A 22,354-nucleotide genomic window follows, 5' to 3' on the forward strand; every position below is an offset into this window, starting at 1 on the left:
CTGGTCAGTCAGTGGCCATCAGGGGCTGAAATAGAAAAAGTGGTCATGACTGGGGTAGAGGGGCATCTTTCCTTGTCATCTGGGTTCACATGGTGGTTCAGCCAGTTTCTAGGGGACATAAAGCCATGAATCTACACCTTTCACAATTTACAAACTAACAGGTAGCCCACAGAACGGTGTAGATATTTTCCATGAACTTGAACCTTCTTCCCAGGAACAGACCCTACCAAACAGGTGAACCTCTGCAAACCCAGCTGTCAGGGATTCACCTTTTTCCTTCTTTCCTTTGTTCGAGTAGAACTTTAAAAACTGAAATTCCTTTTGCGCACCTTTGACTAGGAGGTTTTTCTCAAAATGGTGCTGTGAAAAAATTAAAGTTAACAGTCTTCTGACACCGCGCAGGAGAGCATAGACCCAGTTCCACCTACTGGCTGTGCCACGTATTAAATAACGGAGAATTGACCGTAACCTAGCAACTCATTTAGAAACGTGGAGCGATATAATCACAGTGTCAAATGCCCTGAGGAACTTTCAGTCATCAAATTCAAACACATGGTTTCTGACACGCACTTATCTTCAGTCGAGTTTGGTCCATATCTACTACTGTGATTTGCAACAGGCGATAAGCTCTAATCCACCCATTATATTTGAAAAATAAATTGCTATGATAAAGTTCCCAAAGTCCAGAAATGTTTCTAACGTTGTTTTTCTGATGCACTCCTCCGCCAGGGTTCAGAAATAGTAACAGGTAACGTGAAGAACGGGACTTACTTCCGAATCCACACCAACAAGTACAAGATGGTGGAAACCATCACGTGCCTTTCCAAAGTGCCTTTCCCTGCCTCCAACTACATCCGCCTGTTCGGCCAGCACGAGCAAGTCCTCAACAACCTGTGCGCTCGATACAAGGATGGGCTGGTCCCAGACCTCTACAGGTGAGCTGGGCGTTGCCCTTTCCCGGGGGTTATGGGGTGGGGGGAATGCAGACACAAGCCATGGATGTCTTGTGAATGAGGGAGGGGTTTTGTGATGCACCAGGAAGTACACGGGAACCCCTGGGAGAAGCTAGAGCTTCTCAACAGTGAAGAGTATCAGACCCACCAGCACTGGAGAGGCCCACGGAGAAGAGCACAGGCTCTTGGTGTGTCCACAAGTGGCCGCACGGCCACGTGCAGGCCTGGGTCCCAGACGCATCCGTGCACGGCCTCCACGCCACAGATGATATTCAAGTCTCTCTCGAGACACAGGCTGCTAAGAGCAGTGGTCAGAAACGTAAGAGGTCGATTTGGGGGCAGGATGGAGGTACCTGGTCCTGGGGGGAGTTCCAGCACCACGGACAGGCTGTCTGTGACCCCAGCCGCCTCCTCACGGCACGTGCTCAAGCAGAGGGGGCGACCGTTTGCCTAAGACGTTGGGAAGGAATTCTGCTCCAGCAGGTTGGTTAGACTGGGGGCTCTAGATCCCCAAACGGAGCAAGTCAGCACTCCGTTTGGGGCCCTGTTTGCGAGCCTGCTCATGGCAATGCGTGTAGCTGGAGTTTGTGTGTTTTCCCTGCTGTATGGTATTCCGTGTGTAAGATAACTGTGTCACAGGTCATCCGTCCATTTTCCTGTCGATCGATGTTCATATTGTTCCAGTTTGGTGCCATTGGCATCGTGGGCACACCTGTGCAGGAATTTCTCTCGGGTGTACTAGGTGACGCCCAAATGTTCCCCACGGTAGTGGTGTCTGTTACCCTCCCTCCAGCCAGCCATGAGAGCCCTCCGCAGCCCTGGCAGTCCTCGGCACCGTTCAGCTTGAACATTTGGCCACCCTGGTGGTGTGGAAAGGTGTCTACCCAGGGTTTCAGTGTTCCCTTTCCTGATTTATTTTATTTTTTTTGTGTGTGGTACACGGGCCTCTCACTGTTGTGGCCTCTCCCGCTGCGGAGCACAGGCTCCGGACGTGCAGGCTCAGCGGCCATGGCTCACGGGCCCAGCCGCTCCGCGGCATGTGGGATCCTCCCAGACCGGGGCACGAACCTGTGTCCCCTGCATTAGCAGGCGGACTCTCGACCACTGCGCCACCAGGGACTCCCCCCCTTTCCTGATTTCTAATGCAGTTCAGTGCCTTTTCATTTGTTTGTGAGCCACTCATGGTAGTTTCTGGGGAAATGCCTGTTTATGACATTTGTCCCTTTTTGGGGGGCGGGGGGCGTCTTCTCTTACTAACTCACAGGAATTGTTCGTATATTCTGGATACAAACTTGGTTGTTTACATTTCCTTCATACGTCTTCTTGCATTCTGAGGCTTGTCTTTTCACTTTCTTTATAGTGTCAATTAACAGATATTCTTCATTTTAAAATCATCTGTCTTTTTCCCGATGTCTTGGATATTTTCGTCCCTGTGCTCTTCTAATAGTTTTACAGTAACCTTGTGACGCTCCGTGAAAAGCCCCACTGGATTTGATAGGAAATGCATTAAACCTTAGATCAATTACATAAGAGTTGACATCTTTGATATTAATTTTAGTCTCATAACATACTAGTTAACCCTTGAACTATAGTGTCAATATAGTCAAAAGTCGAAAGTCTGAGTATAACTCACCTTCTGCCCTCTGTGCCTGTGGTTCCACCTCCTCGGATTCAGCTAAGGGCCGATCAACCAAGCATGGATCGTGTAGTACTATAGTATTTACTACTGAAAAAAATTTGTGCGTAAGTGGACCCACGCAGTTCAAACCACAATTGTTCAAGGGTCAACTGTGTAGATCTTGATTTATGTGGGTCTGTTTAATATCTTTCAGTAAAGATTTATCATTTTCTCCATCAATGGCTTGCTTAATTTTTGTTTGATATGATCCAAAGTTCTTTATATTTTTATTGCTGTTGTAAATATCATTTTCTTACTGATTGCTTCTATATAGTGTATAGAAATGTGCTTTTTTATGGTTTTGGATTCTGCAACTTTGCTAAACTCCCTCATTCATTCAGATAATTTACCTGTAGATTCTTTTAGATTTTCCACACAAAAAAATTATGTCATCTGCAAATAATGACGGTTTTGTTTGTTTCTTCTTTTTAAATCTTTGTAACTTTTATTTCTTTTTCCTGTCTTACTTCACTGGCTAAGATTTGTGGTAAAATTTGGGATAGAAGTAGTGAGGGATGACACCCTGGCCTCATTCTTAATTTTAAAGGGAATTCGTTCAATATTAAGTGTGTGACGTTTGCCATACATATTTTTGTAGACACCCTTTATCAGGATAAGGAAGTTTGTTTTTATTACTGGCTTGCTAAGCATTTTTATCGTGCATGGATTTTTATTTTTTCCCAGAAAGAGTACTTAACTTTTTTTTTTTTTTTTTTTGCTGTACGCGGGCCTCTCACTGTTGTGGCTTCTCCCATTGTGGAGCACAGGCTCCGGACGCGCAGGCTCAGCGGCCATGGCTCATGGGCCCAGCCGCTCTGCGGCATGTGGGATCTTCCCGGACCGGGGCACGAACCCGTGTCCCCTGCATCAGCAGGTGGACTCCCAACCACTGCGCCACCAGGGAAGCCCAAGAAAGAATACTTAACTTTTGAAACCTTTTATGTGTGAGGATATCTTCCTATATGTTTCCCATTATAAACTACATTTTGATAAAGTATCAAATTCCTTAATCATAGGCTTCCCCTCCTCAGGTCTTTGTAGACATGACTCCAACATTTATTTAAAATAAAGAAAATTACAAGTATTTAGAAAGTGAATTCATTTGTTCCTCAGCTTGTGGGTAGGATTTTATTGTGGCTCTCAATCTTACACAAAATATTTGAGTTAGAGGGGAATCAGTTGTTCGTCAAAGAACATTTTTATGGGAGCTATGTATTAAGAGTCTTCTCTGAAAAGAAAATATTTTCACATTTGACCAAATTCAGTTTGTTTTTCCTGAGAAGAGATGCTGAAAGAGACAGACTTTGTGAGCTCGAGACCACTGGTCTGGGCACAGCTGTTAACTGAGGACAGTAATAAGTTTAAAAGTGAATTTGATTTGCTAGGAGTGAATATTTGGTATGGCAAAATGGGACAGCACTGGCTATTAGGACGTGCCAACTGACATCTGTAAGAAAGGGGACAGGGGGATGGTGGCTGATCACGTTCTAGTGTGGTACCCAGGGCGCTTCCAGGCCCCGTCCGTCCCTCCCGGATGCCTGTTAGTGCACGAGCAGCTGCGGCCACGTTCTTTTCAAGTGCCACGAAATGCTGCCAGGGCCCGTGCTGACTCTTGGCCCAGCACTGCTCGCCCTGTCTGTTGTCAGACCAACTGGCAAGGCTCTTTCCAAGCAGGCAGGGTGAATGGTTTAGCTGATTTTGGCCGAGATATGATTACCGATTGTTTCCCTGACCTCGGCAGCACCAGTAACATCTCTTGTTCAAATCTGGGCGCGTTTCCATCTGTTGCGTCTGGGGGTACCTTCCTCCAGGCTGGGAGGGCTGACCATTAACCAGCCGCTCTGTCTTCTGCAAGACAGACATGACCTCAAGGTCAAGTTCCTCTCCGGGTTCAAAGAAACCCTCTGGATCCTTTCTCTCCACTTCCCTCAATCTATTCTCACCCCATCCAGGGCCAGGACAGAGGAGGTGCTGGTGGCCCCAGTGGGAGTTGTGGCAGCCACTCAGGCAGACGCTGTAGCAGCCAAGGCCTCCCCAGCCGTGTCTCTGGCTGCCTGCGGACAGGCTCACTTGGAGCCATTTGGGGACACGTGGTGGCTGCCGAGCAGTCAGCCGCTGTGACACCCAGGCCGACAGCTGTCACAGGACAGCAGTGCCGCTGAGGGTCTGGAGCCAGGCTGGCTTGGAGTCTACCTCTGTCTCATCCTTTGTTTTCCCCTTGGCGCTCCAGTGCAAACCACTGGTGATGGAGAGAATAAATTCACCCCTGGTGACTGTGTGTGTGCGTGCATGTGAGTGTGTGCCTGTGAATGTGTGTGCCTTTGTGTGTGAGTGTGTCTGTTAGTGTGTGTGAAAGAGAGAAATAAATGGATGGGTTGACGGATTTATCACTTTGGAAAAAGAATGGAGTCCCCGTAATTTATCTGTTCCTTTCTGAACCAACCAGCATTTGAAAGTCACATAACAAATGTGTTACAAAATGGACTTTTCTGCAATCTTCCCCTCAGAGCACCTGTGCCCCGCGGTGTCCCACGTACGCGTGCACACGCCTGTCACAGCCCCTGCAGCTCTCGCCCACCCCCTCTGACGATGTCTAGAAGGGGCCGCTCCTTCCCTCCACCTGCTGGGCTGCTTCGCCCTCAGACACTGGGGCAGAAGCAGCTTCCACGGGGGTGCCAGGAAGTCGGAGATGGGAACCGTGCGTGGAGAGGAAGGGGAGGTGGAGGCGGGGCCCTGCGAAGTCCCCATCACGGGGCTCTAACAAGGCCTGTCCCCTGTCCTCCCTGCTTCCTTACCTCTGCCTCATCTTCATGTACGCCGCTTAGCGGTGACCCTGCAAAGAAAAGCTCCTGCCTACCGACTTCCCCCACACCATGGCCTTAATTAACAGTCTGTAGCATCCTTTATCCTCACGGCGTGAATAGGTCTTGCCCTGGCTTCTTTGTGTGAGCCCATCAGATACTCATAAACCTTGATTAAATCACCTCTTCTCACATCTTAACGTGCTCAGCTCTCAAAGGCTGCCCTCCCCCGGCCCTCTCCTCCTGCGAGCGCTGCGTCCCCCTCCATGCTTCCCAAATGCTCGGATGCCTATTTTTAATGGCTAAGTGCTGCTGTGCACAGTGTTCTAAATGGGATTTGAGCAGGCCCTTTAAAAGGCTGCCGTTACCTTTTTGAACCACGTAGCCCAAGGAGTGACTCCCTCAGGAAAGCTGCCGTGCACTCTCTCTGTCTTCAGAGAAGCCAAGTAGGACGCTGCCAGCCCGCGCAGCCTCCTAATTCCCTTATTAGACTCAACTGGAATCATTTAATCATGACTTAACGTGTTTTTCAGTTCCCCTGTAGTCAGTGACCTTGTGCTATGCCCGGTAGGATATCACACACTAAATACTAGGTGCCCATTTTTCCAGACTTATCAAAATTTTATTGAACTATGGCTGCCCACTCCAACTTGTCAATTTTTTGGTGCACGCCTAAAATTTGTTGGATAATAGTTCTCCCAAGATGCAACTTTCCCTGTTGGCTGCTTACCGAGTCACCCCCCTGCCTTTCTGGAGACCCTTTAGATCAGTGTTCCTGTCCATCATTCATTTCAGATAATGCCAATTCCATTTCATAGCCTTATGAAGAATCCTTTTTCAACTGATTTGCTAAAATCAAAATCCATCCTCTTGGGACGTCCCTGGTGGTCCAGTGGTTAAGACTCCGTGCTCCCAATGCAGGGGGCCCAGTTTCGATCCTTGTTCGGGGAACTAGATCCTTCATGCCACAGCTAAAGATCCCACATGCCACAATGAAGATCCCTCGTGCCACGACTAAGACCTGGCACAGCCAAATAAATAAGTAAATAAATAGATAAATATTTTTAAAAATCCATCCTCTTCATTTTGCTTCCCCGTTATTTAACTCTGTTTCTCCACCCTTGTGCATGTTCACACACTTTCACCTGGGGCTCCTCACTGGTCATTCCCTGGCCTCGTTGATCCAAGAGGCATCTCCTTGCCCACTGGTTTTCTCATACGATCACGTTGCGTGTGAGGCTGAACCCATGTTTTGGAACATCCCTCATTACTGAGACGGTCAACCTTAGGTCTCAAAGTATAGACCAATGAAGGGGCCAAATTCCATTTAACACAACCTATGTCCATTTTTATTTGTAATATTGCTCTGACTAAAAGACTAGGATTCTTTTTTCCTAGTATATGTCATCTCCTTCCTTCCCACAGTGCCATTGTATGGCATTAACCTTTCCTGGGATGAAGGGCAAGATTGTTTTAAGCGGTTCTGAAGTCATGGCCAGAACGTGTCCCTTCAGACATTCATCCCAAGATGATAACATGCAGGAAAAACAAACGCAGGCGTGCACACGGTCAGGGCTGAATGTTAAGGTAATGACCCTGGAGCAGTGCTTGGGGTCTGGAGCTTTGCTTTTTCATCTCTTATCCGATGTGTTCCAATAATTTGCCTCATTCGTCATGAAATTATAGTTTGGCATATTATCTCAACATTTATCAGAAAGGCCTGGATTGAGATATTTTTATGGTTTTGAGGTATCTGGAAGGTACATTTTCTTATTTCAACTGCCTCAGTCTCATTCGTGTTAGTGAGAATCTTTGCCTTGAGGACAGTGCCCATAAGTGAGTGAAAGAAAAGTGCGTATCCCATCTCACAGCCAAGATTCATTTCAACGTTAAAGGCCTTTATTAATGAGAATGTGTAAAGACTCATCAAGCGCACGCAGTGCCCATTCCCATCAGTCTAAAGTGAAGGATGGGGGCTTCCTTGGTGGTGCAGTGGTTAAGAATCCACCTGCCAATGCAGGGGACACGGGTTCAAGCCCTGGTCCGGGAAGATCCCACATGCCACGGAGAAACTAAGCCCGTGAGCCACAACTACTGAGCCTGCGCTCTAGAGCCTGCGAGCCACAACTACTGAGCCCGCGTGCCACAACTACTGAAGCCCACATGCCTAGAGCCCGTGCTCTGCAGCAAGAGAAGCCACCGCAATGAGAAGCCTGCGCACCACAGTGAACGGTAGCCTCTGCTCACCGCAACTAGAGAAAGCCCGCACAGCAACAAAGACCCAACGCAGCCAGAAATAAATAAGTAAATAAATTACTTTAAAAAAATAAATAAAGTGAAGGATGAGGGACAGGAATGCACGTTTCTTCACCCACCTGGTTCCTTGTGAATGCCCCTGACCTTATGTCACCACCTCTGAGCAGGCATCACCATCTCCTGAAACGGAGGAGCTTGACAGTCTCCCTACTATAAAAGAAAATGATTGCTTTCAGTATCTGAAGGGAAACAGGGATATTTAAATCACATCTTAGTACCTGGGGGAGATACCTGCAGCGCAGGGATCCAGCATCCTAGACACCGTGCTGCAGTGTGACCCGTACGCGGGACAGTTCACGTGATGTGGGACACATAACTCACATATGCGTCTGTTGGACCACATCTACAATATTATGAAAAATTTCAAACTTTTCACCTAGCTGTATAAAAATAAACAAACACTTCATGGCGAAACCACCACTGCCATCTGTAAGCTCTAGATAGCCCCCCATCTCCACAGCTGCCGAACCAGCCACGTTTCTGTCACGCTTGCCCGTACACTCATGGTATATATCCTAAGGTAATTTGGTGTGAAAACCCAACAGTGCGTAAGAGTGAATCCTTACTTCTCCATCCTAGAGTGGAAAGGACGCTAGACTGAGATGGGTTCAATTTCTGCGCTGTTGTTTACTAGCCTTGCAAACTTGGGCAAGACATTTAATCTCACTGAGCATCCTCTTCCTCATTTCTGAAGTGGAGATATCACCAATGATCAAACTGCCCACATCACAGGATAAAAGCAGATGATGATGCGGAAGTATTTAAAAGACGTAAAGTAATATACAAACGCCAAGTTTCGTCATTACTTTAGCTCAAGTGTTCACGTTCCCTCTAAGTCCATACTAGCCTTCATGGAGAGGCACTCTTTCAGCCTTTTACACAGTTTTCCTTCTCCCTCCCAAGTTAATACAAATTTAAGGAAATACGGTGCTTCTTTTAAAATCAAGTAAGCAAATGTTTTAAAATTGCATTTATATATGTGCTTGCTATGTCCTGTTTTAAAAATTATCTTATTGGAGGTACTCATGAAATTTCACGTGCTTTTTTTTTTCAGAGTCATGCTCTGAGGAAAAAAAAACTTGGGGAGAGGTCATTATCAAGAATTAAATATGTGCGAAATCAGGTGCTTTATTCAGAGTTAGTGATGTATGAAGACTGTACCTCCCAGGGCGCTAAGAGCAAAGGAATGGGTCACACGTTTCTGTATAAGCAACACTTAAAGACGATTTCATTTCAAGACACTGCCACCAAAAGCAATCACGTAGGCTCTGAATAGCATCTAAAATTTGGAATCATGAGCTGTTTGAGTTATAAAGTACATCTAGAATCTAATATCATATAGTTTTAAAAATTGCTTCGGAAAATTGTTTCACGCATTGTGAAGAGTTACCAGCACCTTAGATCTGCACTGTCCCATATGACAGCCAATTGCCAGGTGTGACTTTTAAATTTTAATTAGGATTAAAAAAAATTAAAAGCTCAGCTCCTTGGTCACACTTGCCATGGCCTGCGTACTCAACAGCCACACGTGGCTGGTGGCTACCATATTGGATAGCGCAGGATAGATGACATCCATCATGGCAGAAAGTTCTACTGGGCCGTGATGGTGTAGGCCAGTCACATTCATGGACGTGGTAGTGAGTGGTGTGGAGCAGAGCATCTCTGGACAATCATTTCCTAAAGTGCTAATCACCAGGCCCATTTGGTTCTGAATCCCTGACTTGCAGATGTGGTAGCTCAGAGATGGGTGCTCAGTGAAAGCCCCAGGGGGAGAAGGAGGAAGTGATATCTCTCTATACCTGCTTTTGTGGGGTCAACTGGAAAGGAGATTCTCCCCAGATCACATGCCAAGGGTGGACAGAGGGGGAGCAAGGACAGCGTGGGAGAAGTGGCGAGGCAGTCGAGCTCCCTGGGGCCCTTGGTCACACTAGGGGCTTCCTTGTGTACAGTTCAGCTGACCCCACCCCAGCCAGCCCGCACTTCCTCACCAGTTATCCTCAGCAGACTCAGTTGCTAACATTCTAGCCCTTGTCAGACCCCAGGTCTTGATCTGGGGCTCAGCAGATCTGACTGGTATGTTCAGAACTGACTAGATGCCCTCTGAGCATCTTTTCAAGCTTTTGCTGCAGGAACTAAAGTCCTTTATAGATTTTCTTCCTCCTTTCCACCTGGCGGCCTGTGGGTCAAAGGTGTTATTTATGAGTCTAAAATAATAGCTGATGAGCCAATGGTTATCTCCAAGGCTACCAAGTTGCTTTAATATAAATACCTCTTTACCAAGCTCCAAGAAACAACAGAATTGTTCTATTGTTATTGGAATTGTCAGCATAAACACATTTCAGAAATCTTTCAGTCTACTGAACTGTGAGAAGAAACTGGCCTGCCTGCCTACATTTTTTATGGCCCAATAACGCAAAAAGATGCTCCAGAGCCACCTGGGCAGAGTGGAGTGTCACGCACGCGATGCTTTCAGCCCCCTCCCCCCAGGCCTGGATCTTTATATGTTTCTTTTTGAGGATTCTTTTGTACATTTTTTTATCCTTTAGCATTTTCCATTACAAAAGCAATACATGTTTGTTATATAAAATTTAGAAAAATATTTTAAAAGCTAAGTAGAATACAAAGTCCATACCTAATCCCACTACCCAGAACCTATTTCAGATGACTGAGCTATACGAGATGAGAAGAGTTGAAGAGTCACTGCTATCGGCTCCCAGAATTAAGACCTGCAACAAGCTTGTGGACGGTCCACAGACCCTCTCTTGTGACCAGGTGCTAGGAAGGACCTTAACTGTGGTCCAGCACGCTCACCTTGGAGATGAGAAAACGAAAGCGGCAGGGCTGGCCGTGGCTCACAGCCACGAGGGTGGCATCAGGAACATAAGAATCAGAGTCCCCTGCCTCCAAGTCCAGTTCCCTTCATACAGGACCAGAGGAGCACGTTTCCCGTTGTGCAGTGACATCATTTAGAGAAAGCACCTGCTTGGAACATGAGAATAATTTTGCTTCTCTGACAAAATACCTCAGGGAATGACCAGGATGATTCACATGATGTGGAGAAAGAAAACATTAGAACTTCTGTTTGTACTTTTATTTTAAGAAAAAAGGAGAGCAATCAGGCTTTATTCGTATTTGAAGCACAGATACTGGCACCCTCTTGGGCCAGATGAAAGACAGATGTGTGTTCTACATGGACTCAACACATCGAGTGTTACGGGGGGATGTCACAGCTTAGAGGGGTCAACCTTATTAGTGAACTTGGAATTACTGCAGTTTTTGTGTGTCTGGTTTTGTGGATTTATAAATAATGATCTGGTTTTAGCTAAACTAACCTCCACAGCATGGGCAAGATCATTTAAAGGACTCCTCCAAAGAAACCACAGATTGAAAATCCTGGGAAAGCATGCATGCATAAACCAGGAAAAGGCAGAGCTGACCTGTCTCCAAGTCCTCAGACGGGATCTTTACCGGCCGTATTATGAGTAAGCACAACAATGAATCCTCAGTCGGGGTTCAGTTGCAGACAACAGAATCCTCTCTGGCTAGTTCAAACAGAATGTGATGTACTGCCAGTGATAGGTGGTTTATAAAATTCCTTGAATGGGGCTTCCCTGGTGACTCAGTGGTTGAGAGTCCGCCTGCCGATGCAGGGGACACGGGACCATGCCCTGGTCCGGGAAGATCCCACATGCCGCGGAGCGGCTGGGCCCGTGAGCCATGGCCTCTAAGCCTGCGCGTCCAGAGCCTGTGCTCCGCAATGGGAGAGGCCACAAGAGTGACAGCCCTGCTTACTGCAAAAAAAATAAAAATAAAAATAAAAATAAATTCCTTGAATGGGCTGGAGGAGCAAGCTTTAAACTGGCTTCCAGGGAAAATTCAGAAATCAGCTCTACAGACCTGGCCAACCTCTGCCACATTGAGGAATGTGTGGAGTCAGGAAACTGCCAGTCCACAACCACACCTTCTCTGCCACAGTCCACACCAGCAGAATGGGTCCCCTAAGCCCTGCCTCTCACTGCCCATGGGATTCTGGTGCAGCCAACACCAAACGCTACCAGGACCAGGCTTGCCAGCAAAGGAAGAAAAACAGTGGAAACATGGTCTCCGCCTCATGGTACTCATGCCCACCTTCCAAGTCCTCCATGAGGATGTCTCTTTGGAGGATGCTTGGTCTCATGTAGAACCTACACCAGAGACTCGGTCCCAGGTAGAACCCACATTTCCACTGCCTGGAAAATGTAGTCTTTCCCTTTCCTACCTGGTATTTTGGGTAAGTCATGCTACCAGGGGTCTGGAATGCAGCTGGATGAACTAGTCTGTAATATCTCACATAACTAACTAATCAAATCTGACCAGAAACCAGCACCCCACCCAAATGCAAAACCATCAAGAAGGACACTTGAAATTTGAATTTACATCTCAATAAACTTGAACTTTGTCCTAATTATTTATAGGTTGACAAACCCTTACCCAACATCCTAGGAGCAGATATTACATTTTTTTAAAAAAAAGTTGTTTGGGGAGTAGATTTATCCTCTCACCTGAAATAACTAAAAAACTTTAGAAAATGTGAAAAAACATTCAAAAATAAATATTGGACATAAGACAATGAAGGACAGTGATCTCTGAGAATCTGGAAAGAAAGAAGGTGAACCCTGAAATTACTCCAGCTTGCTGCCTTAGAATTTCCAAGCTGTGGCAAAGGGACAGGAACCCAGCAGACTCCCTGAGTTGAGGACTGGAACTGTGAGTGTGCAGAGGCCAAGGCAGCTAGTGTTCTCAAGACAAGGAACTGGAGGGGAGGTCGCTGCTCAGAGAGAGGAGCGTGGGGATCAGCAGGAGGTCCCCCTTGAAAATTCAGTCTAGTCCTGCTCAGTGCATGCAGGAGAGGAAACCCCCCAAGTCTGGGAAAGAATCACTCAAAGGACTAGAGGTTATATTTCCTGGCACTCACACAGGGCTGGGAACAGTGTGTATTTCCACCAGCCAGCCTGGAGAACCTCAAGATTCATCAGCGGGTAGAGTATACACTTATGGTCTCCCCTCAGTGGTGAGAAAAATGAACATGCATCCAAAGACTCAAGAAAATACAACCCATAATGAGGAGAAGAATCAGTCAATTGAAACCAATCTAGAACTGACACAGTTGTTAGAATTAGCAGACAAGCATATTGAAACAGTTATTATAACTGTATTCCACATGATCAAAAAATTAAGTAGAGATGTAGAAGGTATATGAAAGACCCAGATAAAACTTCTAGAGATGGAAACTACAACGTCTGAGATGAAAAAATACACTGGATGGGATTAATGGAAGATTAGACCTTGCTGAAGAAAATATTAGTGAATTTGAAGACATACTAGTTGAAACTACCCAAAATGAAACACAAAGAGAAAAAAAGAATTTAAAGCAACGAGCAGAGTGTCAGTGAGCTACGAGGCAACTTCAAACAGCCTAAAGAAATTATGACCAATTTTTTTTCCAAATTTGATGTAAACCATAAACCCACAAATCCAAGAAGCTCAGTGAATGTCAAGCATGAAAAAACATGAAGAGGAAATCAGTATGGAGGTTTCTCAAAAAGCTAAAAATAGAACCACCATATGACCCAGCAGTTCCATTCTTGGATATATATCTGAAAGAAACAAAAATACTAATTCAAGGGACTTCCCTGCTGGTCCAGTGGCAAAGATTCCATGCTCCCAGTGCAGGGGCCCTGGGTTCAATCCCTGGTCAGGGAACTAGATCCCACATGCTACAACTAAGAGTTCGCCACAACTAAAGATCCCACATGCTGCAACTAAAGATCTCACGTGCTGCAACTAAGACCCAGAGAAGCCAAATAAATAAATTTTTTAAAAACCCACTAATTCAAAAAGATACATGTACCACAATGTTCAAAGCAGCATTATTTACAATTACCAAGACATGGAAGCAACCTGAGTATCCATCAACAGATGAATGGATAAAGAAGATGTGATATACAGATATATACAATGGAATACTACTCAGCCATAAAAAGGAATGAACTTTCCCCATTTGTAACAACATGGATGAACTTGGAGGGCATTATGCTAAGTGAAATAAGTCAGACAGAGAAAGACAAATACTATATGATGTCACTTATATGTGTAATGTAAAAAAAAAAACCAACAAAAAATAACTAGTGAATATAACAAAAAAGAAACAGACTCACAGATACAGAGAAGAAACTAGTGTTTACCAGTAGGGGGAGGGAAGGGGGAGCAATATAGGGATAGGGGAGTAAGAGGTACAAACTACTAACTATAAAATAAGCTACAAGGATATATTGTACAACCCAGGGATATAGCCAATATTTTATAATAACTATAAATAGAGTATAAGCTTTAAAAATTGTGAATCACTATATTGTATACCTGTAACATATAATATTGTACAATAAAAAAAGAAAAAGTTACACCAAGGCATATCATAATCAGACTGCTCAAAACCAGTGATAAAGAGAACGTCAAGAAGGAACAAGAGAAAACATTGTTTTCAGAGGAATAAAGATAAGAATGACAACAGATTCCTCATCAGAAACAATGCAAGTGAGAAGTCAGTGGACTAACATCTTTAAAATACTGAAATTTTTTTCAAATTTGAGAACAAGTTTATTACATATTATATAACATCTCCAGCCTAATACATAGCATAACATCCCCTTATATTACATAGATTACCCTACCTACCCCCAACCAACATCTGAGTCATTTTCTATCCCATTACCCTGTTTAACTCCTCTATTGGTTTGTTCTCCCAATTGATAACACCACCATGACCCCAGAATTCATATGTTGAATCACTAATCCCCAGTGTGACTATATCTGGAGACAGGGTCTTTAGGAGGCAATTAAGGTAAAATGAGGTCACAAAAGTGGGGCCCTAATCCTGTAGGACTGTAGCCTTATAAGAACAGGAAGAGAGAGAGGGACATCTCTGTTTCTCTCCTCCGTCTGAGGACACAGTGAGGAGGCAGCCATCTACAAGCCAGGAAGAGAGTCCTCACCAGAACCTGACCATCCTGGCACCCTGATCTTGGACTTGCAGCCCCCAGAACTGTGTGAAATAAATGTTTATTATTTAAGCCGCCCAGTCTGGGGCATTTTGTTGTGGCAGCCTGCGCTAGGCCAGATTTACATCCCAAGTTTGGTGCTGCTTTGTCCCCCCACGAGGGCAGAGGGTATTTTGCGGCTTCCAACAGCCACCCGCCGTGCTGCACAAGGCACATGGTACCCCCCGGGCACTCCCATTCAGCCACCATGGGAACGACCTCCATGTCAGCTTGTCCTGGGTTTGACCCCTACTTCTGACATTATACCAGCCTCAGGTTCCTTATCAGGAACTTGGTTCTCACTCGGTGGTGATAAGGTGTGAAAAGGAGAGTGCACATCTCAGAAAACACACCTGGGAGTCCCTCAGACCTCACTTACCAGTGTTGTCTTAGGCAGGTAACTGTTCCTGTAAGCTTCGTTTCCCTTACCTGTAAGTGGGGCTTATACCAGCTTCCAGCCCTTGCCGTGAAGACTAAACGAGATGCCCTGCAGGAAGTATTCGGCTCAGAGCCTGTCCTGGAGGAGTCACGGCACAAACACTCTCTTTGCTGCACTTCTGCTCCAGGCGGGGCTGGTGGCTGCCCTGGGGTCGCCCTGCCTCAGGCCCTGTGCATCCCCGAACCTGACACCCACCCAGGATCCCTTGCAGAGTGACAGATGGCATAGCCCCAAGTTCCTTCTCTCCAAAGACACTTTTTGTCACCCACCCAGCAAACTCCGAGCTGGGTTTTGTGACTTATTATTCCCTCTATCTGGTAATTTGGGGAGAAGAGAACTCCAAATGCCACCAGCGACACACCCGCAGCTGCTAATAGGAGCCGCTGTTTGCATCCCACGGTCCTGTCTTGGCCCCAGCGGCTCTGACAGCTGCCGGAGCACTGTTTGCCAGGCCAGGATACGTGCCGAAGGCTCTGAGGGCAGAATAGAGCCCAGCACAGTCACGCTGGGATCTCGGAGGCTCGCAGCATTAATAATCTATAGTTCAATCATTAGGAGCAAATCCAAGTGAAATAGGAAGATATACACCACGCTGGAGGCTGTGAGGCTGCTGGGAGGTTGCTCCGTGGCGGGCTTAACGATCCGCTCCCGGCCACCAGCAGCCCCAGCTGACAAGCGGCGCCTGCAAGCTGCAGGCTTTCTGCACGTGATAATTGAACAAAGCTAGGCCGCCTTCAAGATGTTAACACGGATTCACCACCAAGGATCTGCCAGGCTTGTCAGGCCCCCGAATCGAAACCTCTCCAGGGCACCCTGAAGGGTGTCCATGGGGTCAGTTATTGCCCTCTGGACGGACCTGCAAGTGGATCTTTCTGGTTGCAGGTCTGAGGCTCCTGGGGTCCTGGCAAGGATTTAATATATGAACGTATATAACCCCACCCTGATCTCTCCAATTACAAACCGGACCGAAGTGCTAAACTAGGGCTTTTTTTGCACCGGGTCAGGCTGTAGCACATGGAGTAGGAAGATAGCTGAGGCAGAGAAGCATTTTTAATTTCAGGGTTTTCTTTAAAAAAATCAGTCATTTCAAGTTGGATAAAATGTTAAAATTTTTTGTGGTTGTTGATTTTCTTCCTGGTCATAACCATTAGTCGGGAACCTCTGCAAGTGACAGAACTGAAACCCCAGAAGAGACTGTAATGTCACCCCCCCAAAGCACCCCCTCCCCTTCCTGCAACAGCCAGGAACCCCCTCCTCCCTGTCACCCTCCGTAAGAGACTGGAGGCTTGTTCTTTGGAAAATGTGAACTGGAGAGACTGAGACGGGAGGGCAGCAGACCCAAGAGAGGAAAAGTGTGAAGAGAGAAGGAATCAGATGAACGTCCTGATACTGACCGGTAGAGTCCCTGGTCCCCCTCTGCTGCCCTGTCCCCAGCATGGCAGTAGTCGGAGCAGAGGTATCGGAAGACGAAGTCAAGGACACTTCAGGAAAAAGAGAACAAGGCCTTTTATCTGACTAATAGGAATTCCTGAGACAGCAGAGAAAACTCAGTTGGGCAGAAGGTAAAAAAAAATGCCCAGAACTGAAAGATATCAATCTCCAGATTGAAAAATGCACAATAAATGATAAACAGCCCGAGGCTCTCTGTGATGAAATTCCAGACACCAGCGATAATGAGAAGCTCCTACAAGTGTCTGGTGAGGAAAGCACGTCACTTAGAAAAGAACAAGGGTCAAAATAGCACCAGGTTTCTCAATAGCAGCCCCAGAACCAAACAAACGATGGGCAAGGTCCCCATCCTTCTGAAAGGAAATATTTCCAGCAGTAATTCTACGACCATCCTTCAAGGAGGTACCAAGGACAGAGAACTGTCCCTGCCCATACATGAAGGAGGAATGGCACGGTTAGAATGTCACCATTTTGCAACCCCTCCTGAATGAAAGGACATGGGGATGTGGCTGCTGACACAGAAAAAGACACAGCCAGACACCCTGTGCTACTTGTCGGGAAAACACACCACCTTGAAAAACAAATTGAACATGAATCTGTCCAGAACCTTAGGTCTACCACCAGTTTATGGGAAATAGAGGAGACAGAGGAGCATATTCACTAAAACCACAGAGCTTCTGTCCGCCAAATTCAGAGTGTAGGAAACTGTACAGAGCAAACAGCCTGACTCCTTCCACAAATAAACTGCAAAAAATGAAAGAGAGATGGGGTTGGGAGCCTGTGGAGTAAAATAGACTTTATAAGCATATCAACTGATTTGGATCCTGATTCAGATAGGCTGTAAAAAAAATTATGCCCTTTATGACATTATTGGAAATTTGAACACTGGATGTTTGATGATGTTAAGGAATTAATTCATTTTTAAATGTGAAGATGATATTGTAGTTACACAAATTTTAAGAGAAGTATCTTTACCTTTCAGAGATACACATTGAAATATCTGGGATATTCTTCAAAATAACCCCAGAGGGAGAAGAGTAGATGGGGCTAGAAATGACACAAGATTGGCCATGTGTTGATAGCTGTTGGAACTGGGTGTCCTAAGTTAAAAAATACTTTAAAATTCTGCATAATAAAGAGTTATTTTTTAAAGATTATACTCCACTTATATTAATTATAAAATATTGGCTATATTCCCTGTGCTGTACAATATATCCTTGTAGCTTATTTTATACCTAATAGCTTGTACCTGTTACTCCCCTGCCCCTATATTGCCTCTCCCCCTTCCCTCTCCCCACTGGTAACCAGTAATTTTTCCTGTATATAAGGGTTATTTTTAAGAAGCAACCCAAGGACCTACTGTATAGCACAGGGAACTCTACTCAATATCTTGTAATAACCTATAATGGAAAAGACTTTTAAAAAGAATATACATATGTGTATATATGTGTTATGTATGTAGATATATAGATATACATATTTGAATCACTTTGTTGTACGCCTAAAACTAACATTGTAAATCAGCTATATTTCAATAAAAAAAAATTTTTTAATGTAAAAAGAATATTACCATCAAAAAAAAAAAAAAGGAAACAACCAAAGTTGTAAATGAAGAGGATCCAACACTGGAGAATAGTGGGGAGAAGTCCCCATGGGCCCAGGGGACAACCAGGCCAGGCCAGGCCAGACAGGAGCACAGAGACAATAACATAGAGGGATCCTGAGGAAAAAAGAATTAATTTTGATTATTTGACATGTTTATGTAGAAAATAATATTGAAGGGCATTTTACATACCTGCTGGAGCATTTTGAAAAAAAAAAAAAAACTTGCGCTAGATACATTGAAAGCTAAGAAAAAAAAATAGCGCCATCATTATTTCTAAGAAAAGCAAAAAGTTATACAAGAAAGAAATATAGTTAGTATTTGCATTGTTAAAATAACATAATCACAGATACTAATTTAACCAAGAGTTGCCATACAAACTGTTGGGAGAGTTTGGGATTAGGGAGAACTGGGGGGTTTGTGCTTAAAAAGATAAATCGTCATTTACCACAACAAGGAGTCGATAGGCATACTTGAAATTCATAAGTAATCATTTGTATCATGCATATAACCAATCACATTTATATCAGTAATCACAGGAAAAACCAGCTCGCTCTGTCTGAGCCACTTAGGACTCTGGCTGCAAGCAGCAGAAACCAACCAAAGCTAGATGTAAGCTAAAAAGGAGAATTCATCGTAAGGATTCATGGTTGTATCTCATAGGAACAAAGGGCGTCGAGATGGCTCCATCTCAGGACGGAGACTACAGTCAGGAAGGCTAAAGCGAGCAGAAGCCAAGCAGTGGCGGCTGCTCTGTCTCTGCAGGTCGGCTTTCTCGGCTTGCCCCTGCCACAGCCCCAAACCCACAGAGAATAACCAGGTGCATCTCAGTCCCAGCTCCAGATTCCCCACAGAGTGACGGGCATGGCTTGCGGGGGCAGCTTCAAATTATTTGGCACTCTTCCCGAAGAGAGATGGGGTCTGTGCCCCCTCCGTTGAATCTGGGCGAGCTCGTGATGGCTTTGACCAGTGGAGTGCAGCAGAAGCGGGGCTGTGTGACTTCGGAGGCTGAGTTCTAGAAGGCCCCATAGTTCCAGCTTCTTTGCTGGAACATTTGCTCTTAGAGTCCTGACCTGTCAGGTAAGAAGTCCAAGCATCCTGAGGCTGCCATGCTGTGGAGAAGCCCAAGCTGTTTGGAGGGACCAGGTAGACACTCCAGCAAGAGTCCCAGCTGAGCCAAGCTTTCCAGTCATCCTAGCACAGGTGCCAGATGTGTAGGGGAAGAAGCCTCCAGATGATTCCAGCCCCGGCCGTCCGAGTGGCCCCGAGGCATTTGTCTTCCCATGTGGAGCCCCTGCAGTCATAAAGCAGAGCCAAGCCGCCGTGAGCGTAATAAAATGGTTTTCCCTCTGCGCCACTAAGTTTGGGGGTGGTTTTTGCACATCAGCATGGAACTAGAAGGCTTAGATCAGATGCCATCTCGGATCCATGGAATCATGAAGTCACAACATGACTGCTGGGGACCTACCCCCCAAAGAGGTAGGGATGCCAGGAGCAGAGCAGAGTCCAGAAAATTATGGCTTGACAGAAACCCCTCAAGGTGTCCACTCCATTGCCTTTCGTGGTCTCCCGGCAGCCTGTTGCCTACCTAAGCAGAGGTAGATTGACCTCTCTTGAGCCTACTTCTAGTTCTTGCTCTCCCACCAGTAAAGCTATATGTGACACGGTGACACGGTAAATGGTATCATTCGTTCCTTCCCCTCCCGGCCGCATGGTGGTCTTCCAACAGAAACAGTTTCCAAGAAGTGGGGAAGAGCCTCAGAGCTCTGGCATCTTCCCTCCATCTCCAGTACAGAGGAGATCATTAGAGGGCCCTCATGTTGCCTAGCAACCCGTGAATGCTGTTTGCTATCATGTCATTAATATGATATGAAAGTGTTTCATAGAAGACATTCATCTTGAATTAATGAAAATCAGATTTGCTAATATGACACAAAATCTGTTCTTGCTTGTAACTTTCTGTACTTAAGTAGCTTATTTATTGAATTAGACTGTGAGTGGTTTTAAGCTTGAGACTGTCAAAGGATCATAATAATGACTTTGTTTTCAATCATATCAGATGGCTGTTAATGATGTGATTACACACCTATAACCCTGTGATCACCATCCCAGACCAAGCCCCCTCCCCCGAGGTCCAGCCCCACTGCCAGTTAACTGTCTGCCACCCAACTTCTTACTGTTGAAACCTCAGCTAGGAGAGGATTCTGGTTTGAGCCGGTATACTTTCCAGCCTATCCACATCTTTCTTTGGAGCTCAGAGAACTGAAGAAGCACCTGTGGCCTAAAGAAGGCTCCAGTGAATAAATGGATCTCACGTCATGTAAGCATGAAAGGAGCTACCAGAATCTATTCAGCCATCCTCTTCTTTCTAAAAAACGATAACAAAAAACCTAAATATACCAGGCACTAAACAGAGGATAACACAGACAGTCCCCTACTTTCAAACACAATTTACTCTTGAGAAAACAAGAATGGAGTTCAAATGTGCAAAAGCCAGTCATAGACTAGTATCTTATAAGGGGAATTCCCTTTCCGTAGAGTCAGAGGGCGATCGCTCAAAGTGTCCTTTACTACCTTTAGCAGATGAGGCTCTGAACTCAGCACTCAGGAAGGAGTTTGGGGGGCATCAGTGGCTAAGATGTGCACAGGCAAGTGGTATTACAGTCAAATACACGGAGCTGACATCCATAAGCCAAGCACAGCCTCTAAAGGCATCCGGAAAGAAAACTTCCAAAACTCTAAACTGCAGCACTCTATTTCTAGAAGTATTTTTTTAACAAACTTTTTTTTTCTCTATTTACACGTAATATATATATTTTCTCTATTAAACGTAACATATAATCGCTGCATAACCCAAAGGAAACAGGGATATAAAACAGAGAAGTGCGAAGAAGAAACCAAAAGTCCGTAAGCAATCACCCAGAGACAGCCATGGTACATTTTCTGATGTATGTCCTTCCAGGACATTTTATCCTATGAATACATAAATATTTATATATATTTAATAATATTTTCAGTGCTGATTTATAGCTTGCTAATTTGGTTTATCAGGATAGTCTGAACATTTTTTCACTTCTTGGAATATTATTTTAATGGCATGACTTTTCAATGCCTGAAAAGTGTTCTACCATACGAATGTGTCTTCCTTCGTTAATCAGGTTGCTTCCGGCTTTTTGATCATTAACCCTGCAATAAGCATCCTTAATGATACATCTTTTGACCCTATCTGTGATTATTTCCATTATAGTTTTTTAAGCATTGCTAATTCGTGTTCACTCAACATATATTTATTGAACACCAGTGTGCTGGGTACTTGGGACATAGCCACCAAACAGAAAGACAGACGGGCTTCTTGCCTTCACAGTGCTTGAAATTAAGTAGCAAAGATAGAAATGTTTCAATGGAGGTTAAAAAAATTCTACCATCACCCAAATGAGTGTCTGTCCTTCTCAGTCCCACTCCTCTCCCCAGCACAGACCACATCGTAGAGGCGTGAATGTGTGTTTCTCAAAAATACTTTACGTATTTTTCTTCATTTTTCTTTTTTCCATTAATAATACATATTGAACGTCTTTCCGCGTTAGTACACATAGGTCTCATTCTTTTTCATGGCTTCTTTATATCCCATAGAATGACTAAATCCCAGTTTACTTAGCTATTTTCTTATTAATGAGTTTTTAGGTTATTTGCTATTATTTTTCTGTTATTGTAAGTAACATTCCCATCTTTATCGGCACTAGTGGAATTTCTGGATCGAAGGGTATGCGTATTTACTTTTTGATCAAGACATTAGCTTAGGGACTTCCCTGGCGGTCCAGTGGTTAAGACTCCGCCTTCCGATGCAGGGGGTGCAGGTTTGATCCCTGGTCAGGGAGCTAAGATCCCACATACCTCACGGCCAAAAAACCAAAAAACATGAAACAGAGGCAATACTGTAACAAATTCAATAAAGTCTTTAAAAATGGTCCACATCAAAAAATCTTTAAAAAAAAAAAAGACATTAGCTTAAATTATCCTCAAAAAGGGTTACTCCAATGTA

General features: G+C 45.0%; 1 protein-coding gene across 1 annotated transcript in view; it reads left to right on the plus strand.

Annotated features, from left to right (window-relative positions):
- The window catches only part of CFAP61 (cilia and flagella associated protein 61), a 255,126-nt gene that overhangs the window by 208,796 nt on the left and 23,976 nt on the right, over positions 1–22,354 (plus strand). Inside the window, exon 25 of the mRNA XM_067707353.1 lies at positions 730–935. Within this exon, the coding sequence (XP_067563454.1) occupies positions 730–935 (206 nt within the window). The remainder of the gene's footprint in view (positions 1–729; positions 936–22,354) is intronic.

The sequence above is a fragment of the Pseudorca crassidens genome, chromosome 15, assembly GCF_039906515.1.
Source record: "Pseudorca crassidens isolate mPseCra1 chromosome 15, mPseCra1.hap1, whole genome shotgun sequence".
NCBI classification, from domain to species: domain Eukaryota; kingdom Metazoa; phylum Chordata; class Mammalia; order Artiodactyla; family Delphinidae; genus Pseudorca; species Pseudorca crassidens.